Source organism: Canis lupus, chromosome 9 (genome assembly GCF_003254725.2).
Source record: "Canis lupus dingo isolate Sandy chromosome 9, ASM325472v2, whole genome shotgun sequence".
NCBI classification, from domain to species: domain Eukaryota; kingdom Metazoa; phylum Chordata; class Mammalia; order Carnivora; family Canidae; genus Canis; species Canis lupus.
The window spans coordinates 40124947-40141697 of record NC_064251.1 but is presented as its reverse complement, the minus strand read 5'-3'; the positions used below and the strand labels follow the sequence as shown (position 1 = coordinate 40141697).

The window sequence follows — 16751 nt, the reverse complement described above, 5'->3', positions numbered from 1 at the left end:
TCTCACAAAGCAACTATTTAGAGAACTGGTGCCCTTGAGACACAGAATGAAGTTAACTCCAGCCCCAATCCCTCAAATTTGCAAGCTTCTGTATGAAGGTATGGGAACTTCTTTCCTTAATAGCCTCTTAAGGTCAAGATTCCTTTGTACTATGTAAGCACAGCTGGCTCCATTTTCAGGTATGAGGCCCACCATAGTAAGTCACAAAGACCAGACCCCTCATTGAGGGAAAGAGGACTATTTTCTTGATGGCCCAGCTCTGCAGGGTCTGTCATTCACTGATGGTCATGTGGAAAGATGCCACAATCTCAGTATACCTAGAAGCATGGCACTTGGGTTCTGGTCCCAGAACTGACCCTGACTCTGTGTCACTTAGGGCAAGTCAATGTCAATCTCTCTCTCTCTGGCATTAAGATGCCCCATACAAAAGTAGAGGTCATATTGTGCCACAGGGAGGAAGTGAGAGAACATGGCAGATGACCTCACAAGCCCCTTCCAGTTCTAGGAGCCACGTCTCTTGGAAACTTGGTCAAGCCTATTGGCTAGAGTAGAATGGTAAAGTAAATCCCATTCTAGATTAAAATCACTGAACCAGTCAGGAGCCCTGCCTATTGGCAAACTGCAAGTCAGATATATCACCTATCTGAAGACAAGCTTTCCACTAAAGTCCAGCGTAGCACATCCAAGCCCCAGGAGCAAAAAGACATCTGGGTGTCAGCTGAATAAAAGGAGTACTTTCTGCCATGAAGGCTCCATCCAGTTCCAAACTCTCTTCTACAGCCTCAAGGACAAGCTGACTAATGAGGTCTGGGACTAGAGTTTCATGAAATAGCTTAACCAAAATTCAAAATTTCAAAGGCAAAAAAATTCCACCTAAACTGACACCCAGGCCACAGTTAAGACATAATCCATTTATTTTTCCCAAGCTTTGCCCAGCTAGCTGCGCTCCAGGATTGTGTCATTATATTTAACTCACAATGAACTTTGTTAACACCATTAAACATAATTATCTTAAGTAATGTGTCATCTCATTTAAGTTACTGATGTTTTACATGGCCTAACTTGAATATTAGTGCTTTCAAAATCCACATCCTTATATTGAGTGATTAATATTTGTGAACCCATTTATTCCCTTGTCAACCAGGGGTGAAGACTTGGAAAGTCACTTGAAGATGACATGCATCCTCTTCAGCACACCTCCGATTTCACCCTGGGCTCACAATTTGCTGCAGGCTGTGATTCACTTCACTTTTTCAACATCTGCCTCCAATGTCCTCCTCAATTTTTGTTTCCTGCCCACAGGCTCCTCTTTGGGTGCCTTTTCAGGTCAAGAGTTGGTTCAGCCTACACATTTGCCCAAGGCTCAGAAGTGTGGGGGAAGGAACACTCTGGGTGACAACCTTCTGCCAACAAACGGTGGAGGCAGATGTTTCAAACACTTCTGCCACCCTTCTCTCCAGAGGTTGATTCTGGAGCCATTCCATAGTCTTCTCAGGTAATCCCAAGAGAATCAGACCCCATTGCCCATGATGCTGATCTGAATTATGCATACTTGTGTTGACTTCTCCTCCTTCTCCATCTTTGCTGCTTACGCAGTCCTGGTCCCTGGGATCACTTCCAAATGAACTATCTGTACACAGGTCCTCATCTCAGGCCCTGCTTTATTGAGTCATGGTTTCATACAATCAATATTTGTTCTCCTTCCCTTTGGCCTTGTTTGGATCTCAACAGACAAGTTCACTGCATCAGGGCCAGAGAATGAGCTGGGCATTTGGTTGGTGTGCTCACCAGGGCTGAGGCTAGGAGCGGAATCGGGGACTTGCTCAGTGTGTTCTTTGGGACAAAAGCAGGGGCAAGACCATGGACTCAACTAGCAGATTGGGCAGGACTGGGTCCAAGAGGGTGGCCCCCAAGTCAAGGTCAACAAGATTGGGACTAAGTTAGCCATATAACTAGGAGAATGTTGACAGAGAGAGGGATTTAGCAAAAAAGTAAGTGTATTGATGACCATGGAAGTCAAGGCACTTACTATTGGAGAAGTTTCCATAGACAAAATATAAGAATATCAGAAGACTAGAAAAAAACAAAACAAAAAAGTGTTGTATTGACCTGAAATTGGAGATATTGGTGCAAACTCAAGGATTTACAGGTAGATAATAGAGAGATGATGATGAGATAGATAGAGATATGTAAATGATAGGTGATTGACAGAAATACACACATAGATCATAGGATATGTATATATTAAACATATGTTCAACCACCAAACCCTTTTCCAAATACTGCTAAATATTTTTCCAACCTATCATGTCAATTTATATCCACTCCCACCAGCAATGTATGAGGGCTAGATTTGTTCCACATTTGGCATTGCAACACTTCTCTCTGTCAATTCTTTTTAAGTTAGCCACTCTGCTTATAATTCCTCATAATCCACATGGTTGTGGTTTAAATTTCCATCTTACTTGTGACTAATGAGGTTGAGCATCTATTCAAATGTTTGCTGGATATCTTCTTTCATGAAGTTCCAGGCCATGTCTTTTGTCTATTTTTTAGATTGCTTAGATTTAAATTTTGTCCATTTGTAGATTGTCTTTTCATTATGAATTAGTAGAGGTGTGTTTTCTGTATCCTGAACAGGAATCCTTTGCCAGATGTGCAAATCTAAATATCTTCTCATAACTGTGGTTTTCCTTTCGACTCCCTGAAAGATGCCTTCCATGAAAACAGCTTCCTAAGTTTAAGATGGTCCATTTATCAGTGTGTTCCTTTATACTTTGTCCTTCTGTTTTCTGTTTAAGAAAACTTTTTAAACCTTCTATTTCAGAGAAAGTTTTGGTCCCCTGTGAAATCTGTGTGGGCTGGAAGCCTTCACAGACCAGACACAATTTAATCCAGGCCTCAAATGATTCCTGTTGGAGCCAGATGGAAAGAAGAATGCTGCAGGTGGGTGGGAGATTATAAGTGAATACAGAGATAGGAGAGAAGGAGGTGTGAAGAAAGGAGTAAGGAAGCAGTCCTACACTGTTTTTGGGAGTGGTGGAGGGACTTCCCTTCTCCAGTGCCACAAGGGTGATATTCTCTTCGTTTCCAGGCTTACCTTCTCTGGAGAGAGCCAGCCTGGGGGGCAGAGAGTGCCAGTTAGTGCTGGCTCACTCCCTTTTCATTAGCTTTGCCAACAACAGTCAGAGATCTGTTCTGTAGAGTGGAAAGGTTGTATTACCTCAATATTCCTTAGAGCTTTAACGAGTGAAATGAAATGGACAGGGAGAAGGCTAAGTACAGGGTGCCTCAGCTCTGCTTCTCTGGGCAGTTTTAGTTTTAAGCTTTAATAGATGACGGCTTTCCAATAAGTTATTTCAGAGAACAAACTTCGGTGGGTAAACAAGCATCTTAAAACCACAACATTGTGTAATGAAGCCAACTTTGGTATGTTCTGATCTAAGAAGGCAGGACGCTAAGACTGCCCAGAGCTATTGCAGGCAGCTTGCATGCCTGGATGCTAAGATGCTACAGCAACAAAATAATTTTAAAATTACAGAGTGTATAGTTCTGGGAGACTTATATTGTATAAAGATCAATGAGCTAGAAAAGAGCTAGCTGAACATCTGCTCTAAACATAATTGAGTAGCTGGCGGAGGATCTCCATAAGTTCCCACTCTGACCAGTGGGTCTGAGTGGATTTTCAGTTCTCCAGAGAATAGCATCCATTTGGAGCCAGCATCAAATAATCCCAGAAGGTCTCAGTATTTATTTCCCCAGTGCAGTCACCCTGGTTATATGGAAGCCAGCTCCTCTGGGGAAGGCTTAGTGGAGATTTATAGTATAGACCTATGAGTTTTCTGATTTAGCAAAAATATTGCCAAGGGCAAAGTTATGTGATAAAATTACTCATTGTTTATCTGAAACTCAAATAACCAACAATCCTGTATTTCACCTGGCAATCTGGCAGTGCAGGACCTTTCCTAGTTTTCCTAGTGTGGGGATTCTAGGTCTATGAACCAGCTTAAATGTGATAACTGGGCAAGAGGCCATGAACCTCTCCTACAAGGACTTATATTGGATTTCTGGCCATTAAACCTAGAATTTTCTGCCCAAAGTCAAGCAGCATCTTAGTAAGTTTTCATGTCTAAGGATCCCATAATTGCTACCACAGATCCCTGTTGGCCAAAACACTGATTGCCACTCCAGGCTGGGGCTCCTTGGCATATCTGTACCTGACTTGTCTCTACTGCTCAATAAGCAGCACTGTCTAGCCTCTGCCATCCTGGATCCCACTCCTCCCACCAAGATCCAAACTCCGATTAATTACAGCATGGCGGGATCCCTGGGTGGCGCAGCGGTTTAGCGCCTGCCTTTGGCCCAGGGCGCGATCCTCCAGACTCAGGATCGAATCCCACATCAGGCTCCCGGTGCATGGAGCCTGCTTCTCCCTCTGCCTATGTCTCTGCCTCTCTCTCTCTCTCTCTCTCTCTCTCTCTCTGTGTGTGACTATCATAAATAAATAAAATTTTAAAAAAAGACTTGCAGTTGTCTAAAAAATAAAAAATAAAAAAAAAATAATAATTACAGCATGGCTGCCCCAACATGGACCCCAGACCAGAGGCACAAGCATCACCTGGTTACCAGTTAAAAATGGGGGTTATTGGCACAATGCTGAGCACATTCCATGTATTATCTTATTCAACTCTGACATCAAAACGAGATAATAATTAACCATCAGTTTCCTCTTAGAGGTTCAGAGAGGTAAGCAATTTGCTCCAGATCATATAACTAGTAAATGATGGACTAGGACTACTCACTTTCCACAAGCCATTTCTGGTTGGCTCCAGATCCCAGGCTCCTAAACACACTCTTCTATGAGATCTCAGGTTCTAAAGCAGAAGAAAGGACAGACAGGAATCCTTATAGCCAGGTGGGTTTGGATGTCCCTTCACCCACTCAGTTTGGAGGAAAGTTCAGGGTGCACGTGTAGGAGTGGCTACTAGTGGGAATGACACCCAAGGTTCAATCAATCTAATTCATTGATATAGGTGTACTTGTTGAAAATTTGGGATTTATTGTGTTGGCACAAGTACCTGGAAGTGATGTTAATGCTCAGGTGGATTGGCTGATTGGAGTCGAAGCTTAAAAAGAAGCCTGCAGTTAATGAGGTTGTAATGCTGGGACTTCCCAGGAGTATTAGGAAGGAGTCCAAAGGCTCAGGGAAATGGACCTGTTGAAATGGATCTATATGCTCAAGCTGCTCAGCCATTCCCTAACTGCACTCCCAGGGAGGGCCCAGAGACACTTCCTTTGTCAGGGCTCTCTGGTGGCTTTACTATAGGCCAGAGATGGCCATGTGATATGCTTATAACTCCATGGTTCTCAAACTTGAGTGAACACCAGAACCACCTGCTGGCTTGTTAGAACACAATTGGCCACACAACTTCCTGTGATGATTCAAGTAATCATGATGCCAGCAGATGCTTTCATGGTGTTTCTTCTTTTTTCTTTTTTCATTTATTCGTGAGAGACAGAGAGAGAGAGAGAGAGAGGCAGAGACACAGGCAGAGGGAGAAGAAGGCTCCATGCAAGAAGCCTGACACAGGACTCAATCCTGGATCTCCAGGATCACACCCTGGGCTGGAGGCGGCGCTAAACCACTAAGCCACCAGGGCTGCCTTCATGTTGCTTCTAAAATAAATGAGCACCCCAATCCCAGAATCCTGTATGGACAGACCATTTCCAGGAGCGGATCCTGGTCCTGGATCCATACCTATGCCAGTCAGGGTCTTAGTAAGGAATAGATTACACTTAAATTTGAATGACCTGGGAACGGATTAATAAAGAGGCTATTTAGCAAGATGTGGGCTGAGTGTGGAGAAACAATAAGGGTGCTTTAGCACTCTGAGGCTAGCAACAGTGTGGGGACTCCCCCTAGACACAAGGTTGAAAGGAAGGGTTATACTTTCCCCACCTCACCCCAGGAGAGAAATGAAAGCCATTGGTTGAGGACTGCATCTGGGCTGAGGCCCAGGAGAGGCAGCAAAGAGAGCAGCTCCTCACTTTACTCTTCTCCCTCTCCTGCACCCCAAGGAGCTCCCTAGTGTGCAAGTCCAACCCAAAGTCAGAAAACCTACAGTCCCACTGATGTCATCACACAGGTTGGCTTCCCATGACAAAGAAGAAGATGGACAAGAATGGAATGTGTTTCTGGAGGGACAAGCTAGCCTTCTCATGTCGTTCTTAACAAGTGCTTGTGTCAAACTTACGCAAAACTCAAAACATGAGCTGGAGTGTACACTCTTCTGATATTCCCCGGAACAAATTGTGTAAGATTGGAATTATTCGTTCTCGGAATGTTTGAAGGGACTAGCTGTTAAAGCTCTTGTAGCGGGAGGGTGTTTTGTGGAAGGATTTTCAATGCTTGATTCCATTTTTCAAGTAGTTTTAGAATTACTCTTTTTTTTTTCATTTTTCTTTAGCAGTCTGGGTAAGTTATATTTTTTTAGGAACTCATCCATTTCATTGAAGTTAAATTTGTTGGCATAAGGGTCCAATTTCCTTCTGGCATCTACAGATTCCATGATGACACCCTCTTCCTTAACTCCTGCTGTGGCAGTCTGTGCCTTTTTGCTTTTTTCATGGTCAGTCTCAGGACAGCATTATAGGCTTGTCGAAGAACTGACTTTGAGCTTCATCAGTTCCTTCTAGTACATATGATTTTTATTTCACTAATCTTAGCTTTTTATTTCTGTGTTTTTAACCTCACTGGACTTGTTTTGCCAGAGTGGAAAGACCTGCTAACATAGAAAGCCGAGGGGATAGTATTCCAGGCAGGTGCAAAAAGTAAGCAAAGTCTGGGAGCCAGGAGGGAGCACAGGGAATGGATCAGAGCAAGCCAAGTGCCTTGTCAGGGGGTCTCCTGCAGCCCAAGGCTGTTCCCCCTCCCACCAGGCCCCCGGGGACACCTACCCCAAGTTCCAACTCAACCACACGCTCCTGCAAGAGGGGAGCCAGACACAAAAGCAAAGAGCCTGCTTTGCTCTATTCTGCAACTCCCTTCCTGCAACCACTCTAGAAACTCCATAGTCCTTCCTGGACAAATCAGTGGACTTCCAACCATATCCTTCTGGGCCTGAGGGGCAGAAAGGGACACTAACGTGTGACAAGAGGAGCCCTTGTCATTGGCAGCTGACTTTGATTCGTCTTAGTTATGAGACTTCCACCTAAAACTGCTGGGAGAAAGTCTTCTGCACTAGAGGCACAGTGAATGGCTGGGGTGATCCTACATAAAGATCAGCTTTGTCTCCTGGCACCACTACTCACTTTCCACAAGGCTTTGGGCCTCACATCTTCATCCGTGAGTGGCCATGATGATCATAGTATACACCTTGTCAGGGCGTGTAGAGCCCTCACATGGCACCCTCTCTCTGGTTTTGGAGCAAGCAAGGCCACGGAACAGCTCCTCAGATCACTCCTATGGTGAATGGTGGCACATGTGTGCTCCTGCTTCCTCTATGGCCTGGGCAGCTGGAAGGAACTAGTGCCTGCCCTTCTGCAGCCCACAGCTTCCTTCTTGAAATTCCTGGAAAACTCTGGTAGCCAACCTCCAGCTCAGCAGATTCAGGAGTGCTCTGCATCTCAACTTGACCATGACTCTGCCCAGGCAAACAGCTCTCTGGGAACTTCTATTCTCTCTGGTTCCTATAAAAGGCAGGCAGGGCCACCGGCATTGCAGAGAGGCTGAGACCAGGCCGGAAACATGAAGGTCTCTGCAGCGCTCCTGTGCCTGCTGCTCACAGCCGCCATCCTCACCACCCAGGTGCCCGCTCAGCCAGGTAAACCCCCCCTCTCCTTCTTTCCTGTCCTCCCTCCTTTATATTTTCCTGTCTTTATAGAAAGCCCTAAGCTGCAATGCCCCACTTCTGAGCCTATCAGAGCACTGGGAATCCTCGGAGCTTCCCTTGAACGTCTAATTTTAAAAACAGAAAGCCAAAGGCCACGTTGGGGACAGGCGGGGTCCCAGCCACCCACCTCCAGGCGTTGCAGAGCCAGGGTAAAACCGTAGCTGCTCACTCCAGACCCAGGGTCTTTTCTTTGACCCTGGCTGATCTTCCTAAACTCTGCACACTGAGGACCGTAGCCAGGACCTGTCACACTGGCCTGTCCTGAACAGCAATGATGCAGCCCCACCACGAGGCTGAGAGAATCCTGAACCACATGTTCCAGGTCTCCCCCATCTCAGGTCTCCAGACAGCAGCACTGGACCTAAGGTGGATGAGATGCACTTCTACCTCTTTCCTTCCTTCTCCTACAGCTGCTTCCTGCTCTATCCAAGCTGATAATAACCTAGTACCTCCTAAAAGGCTTTTCCTTTGTGACCTTATTTCTAGATGCACTCAGTGCCCTATTCACTTGCTGCTTCACATTTAACAATAAGAAGATCCCCTTGCAGAGGCTGGAGAGCTATCGAATCACCAGCAGCCACTGTCCCCGGAAAGCTGTCATGTAGGTGGAAAAACCCTGCTCACCCCTGACCTGACCCCACCCTACCCCATTCTCACATCCCCTGATCCAAACTCCCACCCCAGAGCACAGGCATTAGGCCAATTTGGGATCTTATACTAAGGGGTAAGTTTTTGCCAGACTGGGATTATATCATAAACAGGCCCAGAGAGGGCCAGTTCCCATCCCGGCTCCCTGAATGGGTGCTAGCTCACAGTTTCGAGGTTGCTCTGGCTGAGGCCTGGCCAGCCTCTCTGGGGCCTCCAAGAAGAGTGACTACCTCTAGAGTCCTGTTCTTTCCATACCCCTACTTTCTCCGGTCCCAGGGGGGGATCCCTCTCCTGCCACAGGTGGACCAAGCAGGTTTGAGAGGCTGGTGAGGCATCTCTTGGGTAAAACCCCCACCTCCACCTAACTGTGCAGCCCTCTTTCATCCACAGCTTCAGTACGAAACTGGCCAAGGCTATCTGTGCCGACCCAAAGGAGAAATGGGTCCAGGATTATGTGAAACACCTGGATCAAAGAACTCAAACGCCGAAGACTTGAACTCTTCCGGCCATGCTAAGACCCGAGCAAAGCATGAGAAAGGAACCCCTGTTTATTCTCCTTCCTCCTCTCCAGCTATACCCTGGACTAGTTTGACTATAGTTTCAAATGGGGTGCTTTCTGTGTTGTGATGCAAAAAGGTACTATGTCTTAAGTAATATTTAACGTTATTTGAACTGTTGCGGATTTGGGGGTTTATTTCGAATATTGGTGACCTTTTTTCTAAAGCAAGGCCTTGAGCCAGTTGCTTTCTACCATAAGCCCCAGTTCCGACCCTTGTAAGCTGCAGGCAGCAGGTCTGTCTCCTGCCTAACTCCCCAGCTGATGCTCGTGCCTACAAATCCTGGCAATGAAGGGCTACTGCCATCTGGGGAGGGGAGGTGAATGTGAGGTGCAGCTAAGTATGTTATTACAGAAAGGAGAATGCTATTCGTAAGATTGTTGACTTTTTGCAGAAAATACATCTTGTTTGAAATCTCTCGTGGTGGTGTTTTCTTACTCAGCCAGTAGGGGTCGCTCCGAGGGGCACAGGGCGCTGGAGGACCACAGCAGTGGGGAGGACCTCACAGTGGCTGGTGGCTGACCTGGGCTTATCTGACTGTCGTAGAGGGCCTGACTCAGCCGCCCAGCTTCTCACTGGTCTCTGCCTCCCCGTTCCAAGCAGTCCTTGGAGGCATACAGACACTACTCGCACCTGACCTCCAGGGGAAACCAGATGACATGGTTCTCATCAGCATCCACCCTGGAGGATGCCGAGCACAGTCATAGCAAGGATTCTTCTAGAGGAGGCACAGGATGGAAAGGGAGAGGGCCGGGAGAGACTATCCCTGTATGGTCAGAGTTTGGGTTCTGGAACAGAAAAGGTAGTGGTTTAGGAAGGAAGGTGGAGGGAGGTGGTGGTGATAGAGGAAGTGGAATATCAATGTGCAGAGTTTGGAGTCAGTTCCGAAGGCAGGAGGGAGGGACCGTCGGAGGGTGGAGGGCGGCGGCATGCCAGGCAGAGTGGCTTCTGGCCGTGGGCAGGATGGAGCTGGCAAGGGAGAGCTGGGAGCAGTGAGCTGCCCTCCAAAGGCCCCAGCAAGAGGGAAGAGCAGGAAGCAGGGCAGTCGTCGGGGCAGAAGGGAGGAGGCAGTTTCAGAAGAATGGACCAGATCTGTGACCGGTGCAATGCTGGGGAAATGGGAGAAGCCTATCTTACTTAGCACAGGACATGAGAACTTCTCCCCTAAAGCCACTGAGCTGGCCTTCAAAAAGGTGCCAATCCTGAGACCCGGAAGCCACTTCCCTCCCTTGCTGTTCTCTCTGAGCGCCCAGGTACACAAGTCTGAGCTTGAGATTACCCCTTTCATGGGGATGGGACCTCCACTTCCCAGACGTTGGCTTTCCCCGAGACTGTCTCCCACCTCCAGGTGAGCTGTGCTGGCATCTCTGTAAGACCTAAGATCTACTCAGGCCTGGACATCCCCAGCCACCCCCCAGAGGAGGTCCTGCTAACCAATTCTGCAGGATCTGCCCTGAAGGACAGAGGGTTCCCCTACTGCGCCGTGTCAGGCAGTCACTTGGCAACTCGGGACACAGGAGAGAGTTCTGGCCTGGGAGGCAGGAGCCCTGGGCTCCAATACCCAATCTGACACTGACTTGCTCTGTATCCTGAGGCCTGTCTCTGTCCCTCTCCACCAGTCCACCTCATCTCTAAGATGGGACCAGCAACATTTTACGGGCAAATGACCTCACTAGATCCCCTCCATCTAGGGCAGCTGTGACCTTTGGGACTCCAACCCGGGGTTCCCGCTTCCTGCTTCACCATGCCTTCCCCTGCTGCCAAGGGAAGCAAAGAATCTACATCATGACCCTGATTCAATGTCCCCTGCCCGTCCCAAAGACAAAGTCAGTCAGCTGAGACGTGTATGCCATTTATTGGCTCTTGTTGTTCTTTTGGCAACAGTTCCAACTTGTCTTTCCCCAACCCCAACCCCCCAGCCCCCGACTCCAGCTTCTCAATGCCAATCAAGTTTGTACCCTGAAATCCTGTGGGATCCAAGAAGCCCAGGGAGGCAGGAATGGAAGTTTATAGCATTTAAATATATAAAGTGCAACAACATAGCTTATCAGGACTAAGCAGACCTTCCATGACCTGGCAAAGCTGGGTGGAAGGACGGGCATGGGCTGAGGGGGGGGGGCTTGGGGGGGGGCAGTTGAAGCCACACCATCTTCAGAGTCCAGGGTGGAAAGAAATCCTCTTGCGTTCACATCAGCAGGCATGGTTTCATAGTTTTAAAATAATCCTTAATCCATTGGGCTGTCTGTAAGACGCATGTCTCTCTACCTTTCTTCATCTTGAGTCTGTGGACAAAGAACAAAGTAGGAGCTGAGTCATGTGATTTGTCCCCCTGGGTGCCACACACAAGTCCCATCTCCCCCACCTCGCTGCTGGATAGCCCCCTAACTGCTCACTCTGGGCCTGTAAAGTGACTTTGTTGCAGAAGACCTGCAGCTGGCACGCTGGAAGGAACACCCAAGCTTCAAGAAGAGCTTGGTGAATTGAGTTTCTCCCTTTTCTGGAGAGTGTGACTCATTGTATTAGGGTAGGGTAAAGCCTGCAGACACTCTGAGGATTAGCTAGTATGGAAATTCCCCCTAGAATATCTCTGAGGGGGCTTGACCCATCTTTTCATGTGTCTGTGTCCATCTGGAACCCTCCGTCATTGCTTTAGATTCATTGTCAGTGTGTGTGTGTGTGTGTGTGTGTGTGTGTGTGTATTTATTTTCTGAACTCCTCACCTCTTCAACTTGGCTTCTGTCCAACCAAACTATAAACCAATTCTAACTTTAATTATCCAGGTGACCTCAGACAAATCTGCCTACTTCCCTGAACTTCAGTGTTCATGATAATGAAAATGTGTGCCCCAGGAGGGTTAGCCAAGATAATATACGCGAATGCTTTATAGATACTGAGTCGTGATGGTAAGCCACCTCGGTCTAATTTTGTAATGCCCCCGTGATGCAGCCATCATCATCTTCACTCCACTCCACGGATAAGGATTGCAGAGGAGTACTCAGATAACCCAGGTGCAAAAGAATTACCTGCCCGAGGTCACCCAAGACTATAGGTTGGCACATCCGGAAGCAGGAACTAATTGTGAGCCCCCTTACTCTTCCCACTACACAGTAATTCCTAGATGTTTTAAGCAATACCTTCTGGGCATGAAATATTAGGATATAATACTTGGCGCCTTGGGGTTCCAAGAAACACAGGTCACTGCAGGAGCATGGGGGGGCACCCTTCCCGCACCTGCTAAGCAGCGCTGCGCTCACCCCAGAGTCCATACGGGGCTCTGCACCCGGATTTTGGGGCCTCTGCGCGGGTTTAGAAACCTGAACCTGGGGGAGCATCGCCATCTAGCGTCTGCCGTTGTAAGTCCAGGCGGGCTGGCTCCTGCGCTCTGGAGGAGGGGGCTCAGGAATTGACCAGGGTAGGGACACTCACATTAGACCCCTCCGGGAGCAGGTGGAGCTGGTGTGTTTGTAACACCGGATTCTCTGCGGGGCGATCCTCTTCTCTGAAAAGTTGAAGCAACAGTTGGAGGACGACACGTGCACTAGAAGAGAAACACAGAAATGGTTTGCATCTGTTTCTTAACCTGGACTTCGTTCCTCTCATCCAACTGGCTTTAAAAAGAAAAAAGAAAAAAGAAAAAAAACCCTCTCTGGGACAGTCTCCGGGGCATGGAGACCGCATCCAGCCCAGTCACCTAGTTCTGTATGTGGGCGGAGGGTTGGAATTCTGGGGCTCAGCTCCCCACAAACCAGCCGTGTGGCCTTGATCAAGGTGAGCCCTCACCTGGGCCCCAGACCTCCCATCTGTCAAACAGGACCTTTTATTTCTAAAGGGGCTTCCAGTTCTGACATCCCACCACGAGTGCACGGTTTTGGTCCAATATTTGGGTTCAAGGGCTCTGGACCCCACACTCTGGGGGCCCAGTGAGTCTGGTGTGTGCAGGACAATGGTGGTCTGTGGCTTTGGGGCAGGATTAGTAACTAATCCTTGGAGTAATTGGAACTAATCAAGGAGTTCCAATTGATGGAATGACAGGGAAAGAGCCTCCAGAACTCAAAGGCTTTCCACCCTCTGTCTAGAATGCCCTCTACCGAGGCCCACAGCTCTGTCTGGGTTCCGGTGCCCTCCCTGCCGGTTTGCACACTCTCTCCTACAACCCACCCCCAAGTGATTCGAATGCCAATCCTGGTTCCTTCCTCCTAGTTTTGTTTTTTTCCTTCCTCTTAGTTTTACTGTTGACACAACATCTTTCACGTGCCTGGAATTAGGTCAGTCTTCTCTCGAAAGCCCTGAGGTCAGGCACTATCCACCCCATTTTATCGACAGAGAATGCACAGTTTGAGAGCTAAAGTGACTTGTCCAAGTCACTGGCCCAACACTTGCCCCACAGTGACTAGCCCAGTCCTGACTTCAGGCTCTACCTCTTATCTGTTACCAGGAGGAGATAGCACCCAGCCCCCTCCTCTGCACCTCAGGTCTCCCAGTTTGGCCTCAAGAGCTTCAGAGCTCCCTGGATGAGGCAGGGCCTCCATTTGCTGCAGCTAGCAGCTCAGCCACTGTGCTTGCCCAGACACCTTCTCCCCCATCCCCACCCCAGCCAAGTTGTCCATTCACCCTCCTTAGGAGGACTTCTTCCCAGAGGAGGCGAGACACAGGCATTGAGTTCAGGGAGAGCCCTGCCCGCAAGCCCAGAGTGCCTGCCTGGGTTTCTGCCCTCCCCACAGAGGAGCAAGGTGACTCCAGCCACACTCACTGCTCCTGCCGTCCACATCATGCAGCCACATTCCAGCCAGCAGCAGGCACGCCAGGGCCACGGTGATAAGCTTCATTCTGTGCAGTCTAGCTCAGACCTCCTTGCCGTGGTCTCGATGTGTCTGGTGAAGCGAAGAGCTTGTCCCTGGCCCATCTTGAAGTGCCCGGAGCTTTTATTAGAAGACTTGAGTGGGGTTTCCCAGACCCTGGTGCAGAGGTGGGGGAGTCACAGGGAGGAGAGATAATTACGCCAAATGACCACATGGAACACTCCTTCCCCCATCTTTCCTGGGTGGTGTGAGAGGGATGAGGAAACTTCCCCCGAGTGCAGTAGCAGATAAAAATCTTGAGAGAATGAGTAGGAGTTGTCCCGGTTGAGTGGGAAGAGGAGATAGGTGAGGGAAAGAAAGTTGCCTGTGGCTCCTCTGACCCCACCCATTTCCGTCCTAGGCTGGAGCTGCTGGCCCTGAACATGATGGAGAGGAGGACCAGGGCTGAGGCACACCTGTGCTCTATCCCAGGTCTGCAGATCAGCGGTTGCACAAACTCATGTAGCCCCAGTCACATAGACTGCAAGACGGAAATAGTGACGCATGTCCCAAAGAGACACCACGATGGAAGTTAAATGAGAGCCACTAGGTCAATTGCCCAGCCCAGATCATTGCTCTTGCTATTTTTTCAATCACTCTACTTCTCAACAGCTTGCTCTGCTCTGGATCCTCAGGGAGCCCCAGGAAAGACAGCTGCCATTACGAGGCAGTGCCCAATCTCGAGCCGCTGCCCTTCAATTCACAGGTTAACTAGTAAAAGCTGCACAGTGTAAGGTCAGCAGTGGATGTGCCATCTGGAGGGGACTGGGGAGGACCAGGAGCTGCCCAGGACCATCTGAGAGGTCTCCTGGGGGAATGCTCTTCAAGCAGAGCCTTCTGCAGAAGGGCTGAGGTGGGAAGGACATGCCACCAGAGTTAGGGGCTTGTATATGGGCAGGGAGGCATGGAAGGAGCATGCTCATTCAGAGATGCCAGAGGAGTAAAGAAAGTGAATTGGGTGGGGAAATGGTGGGAAAGAGGATGTGGCTGTACAGCTACGGAGCGGCCGTGTCATGAGGACATTGTGAGTAGTGCTTGGCATGGAGAACATCGTAGTAGGTGCTCCAGCAAAGGTAGCTGGGCTGAACCTGTGTATTAGAATCGTCAGGCATTATAAACCATAGAGGTTGACAAGACTGATCTACTTTGGTCATGCACTCTCCAGCTCAAAGGTCTGCATGGCTCCCCATTGTCAACTGGATGAAGCACAGGGTGCGCACCTGGACTTTCACGGCTCCTCGTGCTAGGTCTCCAAATTTGAATATTTGCAATTCCCTAAACATGCCACAAGCTTTCCTACCGTTAGGATTTTGTTCCCGCTGTGACCTCCACCTGCAAGGTCCTCCTTACTGTCTCCCTCTGTGGGCTTTCTATCCTTTTCAAATACCACCGTCCCCCTTTAGAGACTTCTGCTGTCCCCAGCAGATGAGCACTCAGACTCTTTCGAAGCCCCCTGTGACCTAGATGTCCCACCAGAAAATCTTATATCCCTGCTGCCTCCCCCAGCCCAGCCCAGTGTATTCTCCAAACTAACACCTGGGCAGGGGAGAGTCCCGGCATATCAGAGTTGAACGGGTCCTCAAAGACCATAAGCAGCGCAGGCTTTTAAAGCTTCCTGGGAGAGCGTTTGAAAAAATGCTAATGCCTTAGCCCCATTTCAGAATCAGAATCAAAACTTATGTGCCTATACATGTTGAGGGGGAAAAAAAAACTCCAGGAAATTCAGGCACCAGAAGAATCACGTATCCAGTATGGTCTCTACATGTTACAGATGGGAAAAGAGGAGTCTCGGGAGGAAGAAATGGACTTAATCAAGGTTGTACTGAGAATTTGTCACGGAGATGGGACGGACAGTAGACTCTGAGACCATCTGATCATCTGAGCTCTGTGCGTAGCCACCTCTGAGAACACACCTCCAGCAAGGACCACAGCTATCGGCTGCTCTGCTTGTGTTCCCATTGATCCCACCAGCTGCTGCCTGCCACCCAAAAAGTACCTGAAGTCCTAGAAATCACTGATCCACTGTTGCTGCTCTGTTAGTCTCTTTGTCCTTGCAGACTGATGCTTCTGTATTCCTTTACTGTCATTTTAGCAGGCTGGGGGGAGAAGGGAGGTAATAGTACTGACTGTAACCATGTAGCCCTAGGGGCGCCTGGGTGGCTCAGTGGTTGACTGTCTGTCTGCCTTTGGCTTAGGTCATAATCCTGAGGTCCTGGGGTCGAGTCCCGCGTCGGGCTCCCTGCATGGAGCCTACTTGTCCCTCTGCCTCTCTCTGCGTGTCTCTCATGAATAAATAAATAAAATCTTTTTTAAAAAAATGTAGCCCTAGGGCTTTCAGACTCACTTGGGACGTGGAGAGAAGCAACATGGCCACTCAGAAAATTCCTCATTCTTGCCTTCCTCCCAGGCATGCTGCCTGGCCCACTCATGAAGGGGTCAGGGTGCTGCCCCTCCAGAAACTTACTTTTCCTCCTCCTTCTCACTGTGTCCACCACAAGCCCAGGATGGGAAAAGAGGAACAGAAAGATTTAGTCATTCTCTCACCTTCCCCTCAGAACTGGGTGGATCCAACTGGAGGATCTGATGACCTAGATGCCTGGAGCGCCACATGGGCATCGCCCATATTCCAACTTGACATCTTCTGCTGTAGGCCTGCATGAAGGCGAGTGCCAAGTAATAACTCGATAAGACATGCTGGCACTTGGGACGCCTGGGTGGCTCAGTAGTTGAGCATCTGCCTTCAGCTCAGGGCGTGGTCCCAGAGTCCTGGGATCCAGTCCTGCAGTGGGCTCCCCACAGGGAGCCTGCTTCTCCCT

At 48.9% G+C, this 16751-nt stretch overlaps 2 protein-coding genes across 2 annotated transcripts; one reads left to right on the top strand and one right to left on the bottom strand.

Annotated features, from left to right (window-relative positions):
- The first annotated feature begins 7656 nt into the window (after positions 1–7656).
- Positions 7657–9516, top strand: LOC112655167 (C-C motif chemokine 13). Its single transcript, XM_025440122.3, has 3 exons — positions 7657–7823; positions 8379–8493; positions 8931–9516. The coding sequence occupies exons 1-3, from the start codon at positions 7748–7750 to the stop codon at positions 9034–9036; spliced, it is 297 nt and encodes a 98-aa protein (XP_025295907.1). The 5' UTR covers positions 7657–7747; the 3' UTR covers positions 9037–9516.
- Positions 9517–11035: 1519 nt separating this feature from the next.
- On the bottom strand, positions 11036–16103 carry CCL1 (C-C motif chemokine ligand 1). Its single transcript, XM_025440589.3, has 4 exons — positions 15932–16103; positions 13848–14052; positions 12524–12635; positions 11036–11379 (listed from the first exon to the last, which is right to left on the bottom strand). The coding sequence occupies exons 2-4, from the start codon at positions 13921–13923 to the stop codon at positions 11283–11285; spliced, it is 285 nt and encodes a 94-aa protein (XP_025296374.1). The 5' UTR covers positions 13924–14052; positions 15932–16103; the 3' UTR covers positions 11036–11282.
- Positions 16104–16751: the final 648 nt, after the last annotated feature.

Excerpts from the sequence above, each read along its gene's own strand:
- LOC112655167 (XM_025440122.3), top strand. The coding sequence starts at position 7,748 with ATGAAGGTCTCTGCAGCGCTCCTGTGCCTGCTGCTCACAGCCGCCATC. Across the intron at positions 7,824-8,378 it reads CCAGGTGCCCGCTCAGCCAG|ATGCACTCAGTGCCCTATTC; the intron begins GTAAACCCCCCC and ends CCTTATTTCTAG. Across the intron at positions 8,494-8,930 it reads TGTCCCCGGAAAGCTGTCAT|CTTCAGTACGAAACTGGCCA; the intron begins GTAGGTGGAAAA and ends TTTCATCCACAG.
- CCL1 (XM_025440589.3), bottom strand. The coding sequence starts at position 13,923 with ATGAAGCTTATCACCGTGGCCCTGGCGTGCCTGCTGCTGGCTGGAATG. Across the intron at positions 12,636-13,847 it reads TGATGTGGACGGCAGGAGCA|TGCACGTGTCGTCCTCCAAC; the intron begins GTGAGTGTGGCT and ends TTTCTCTTCTAG. Across the intron at positions 11,380-12,523 it reads TGCTCCCGGAGGGGTCTAAT|ACTCAAGATGAAGAAAGGTA; the intron begins GTGAGTGTCCCT and ends CTTTGTCCACAG.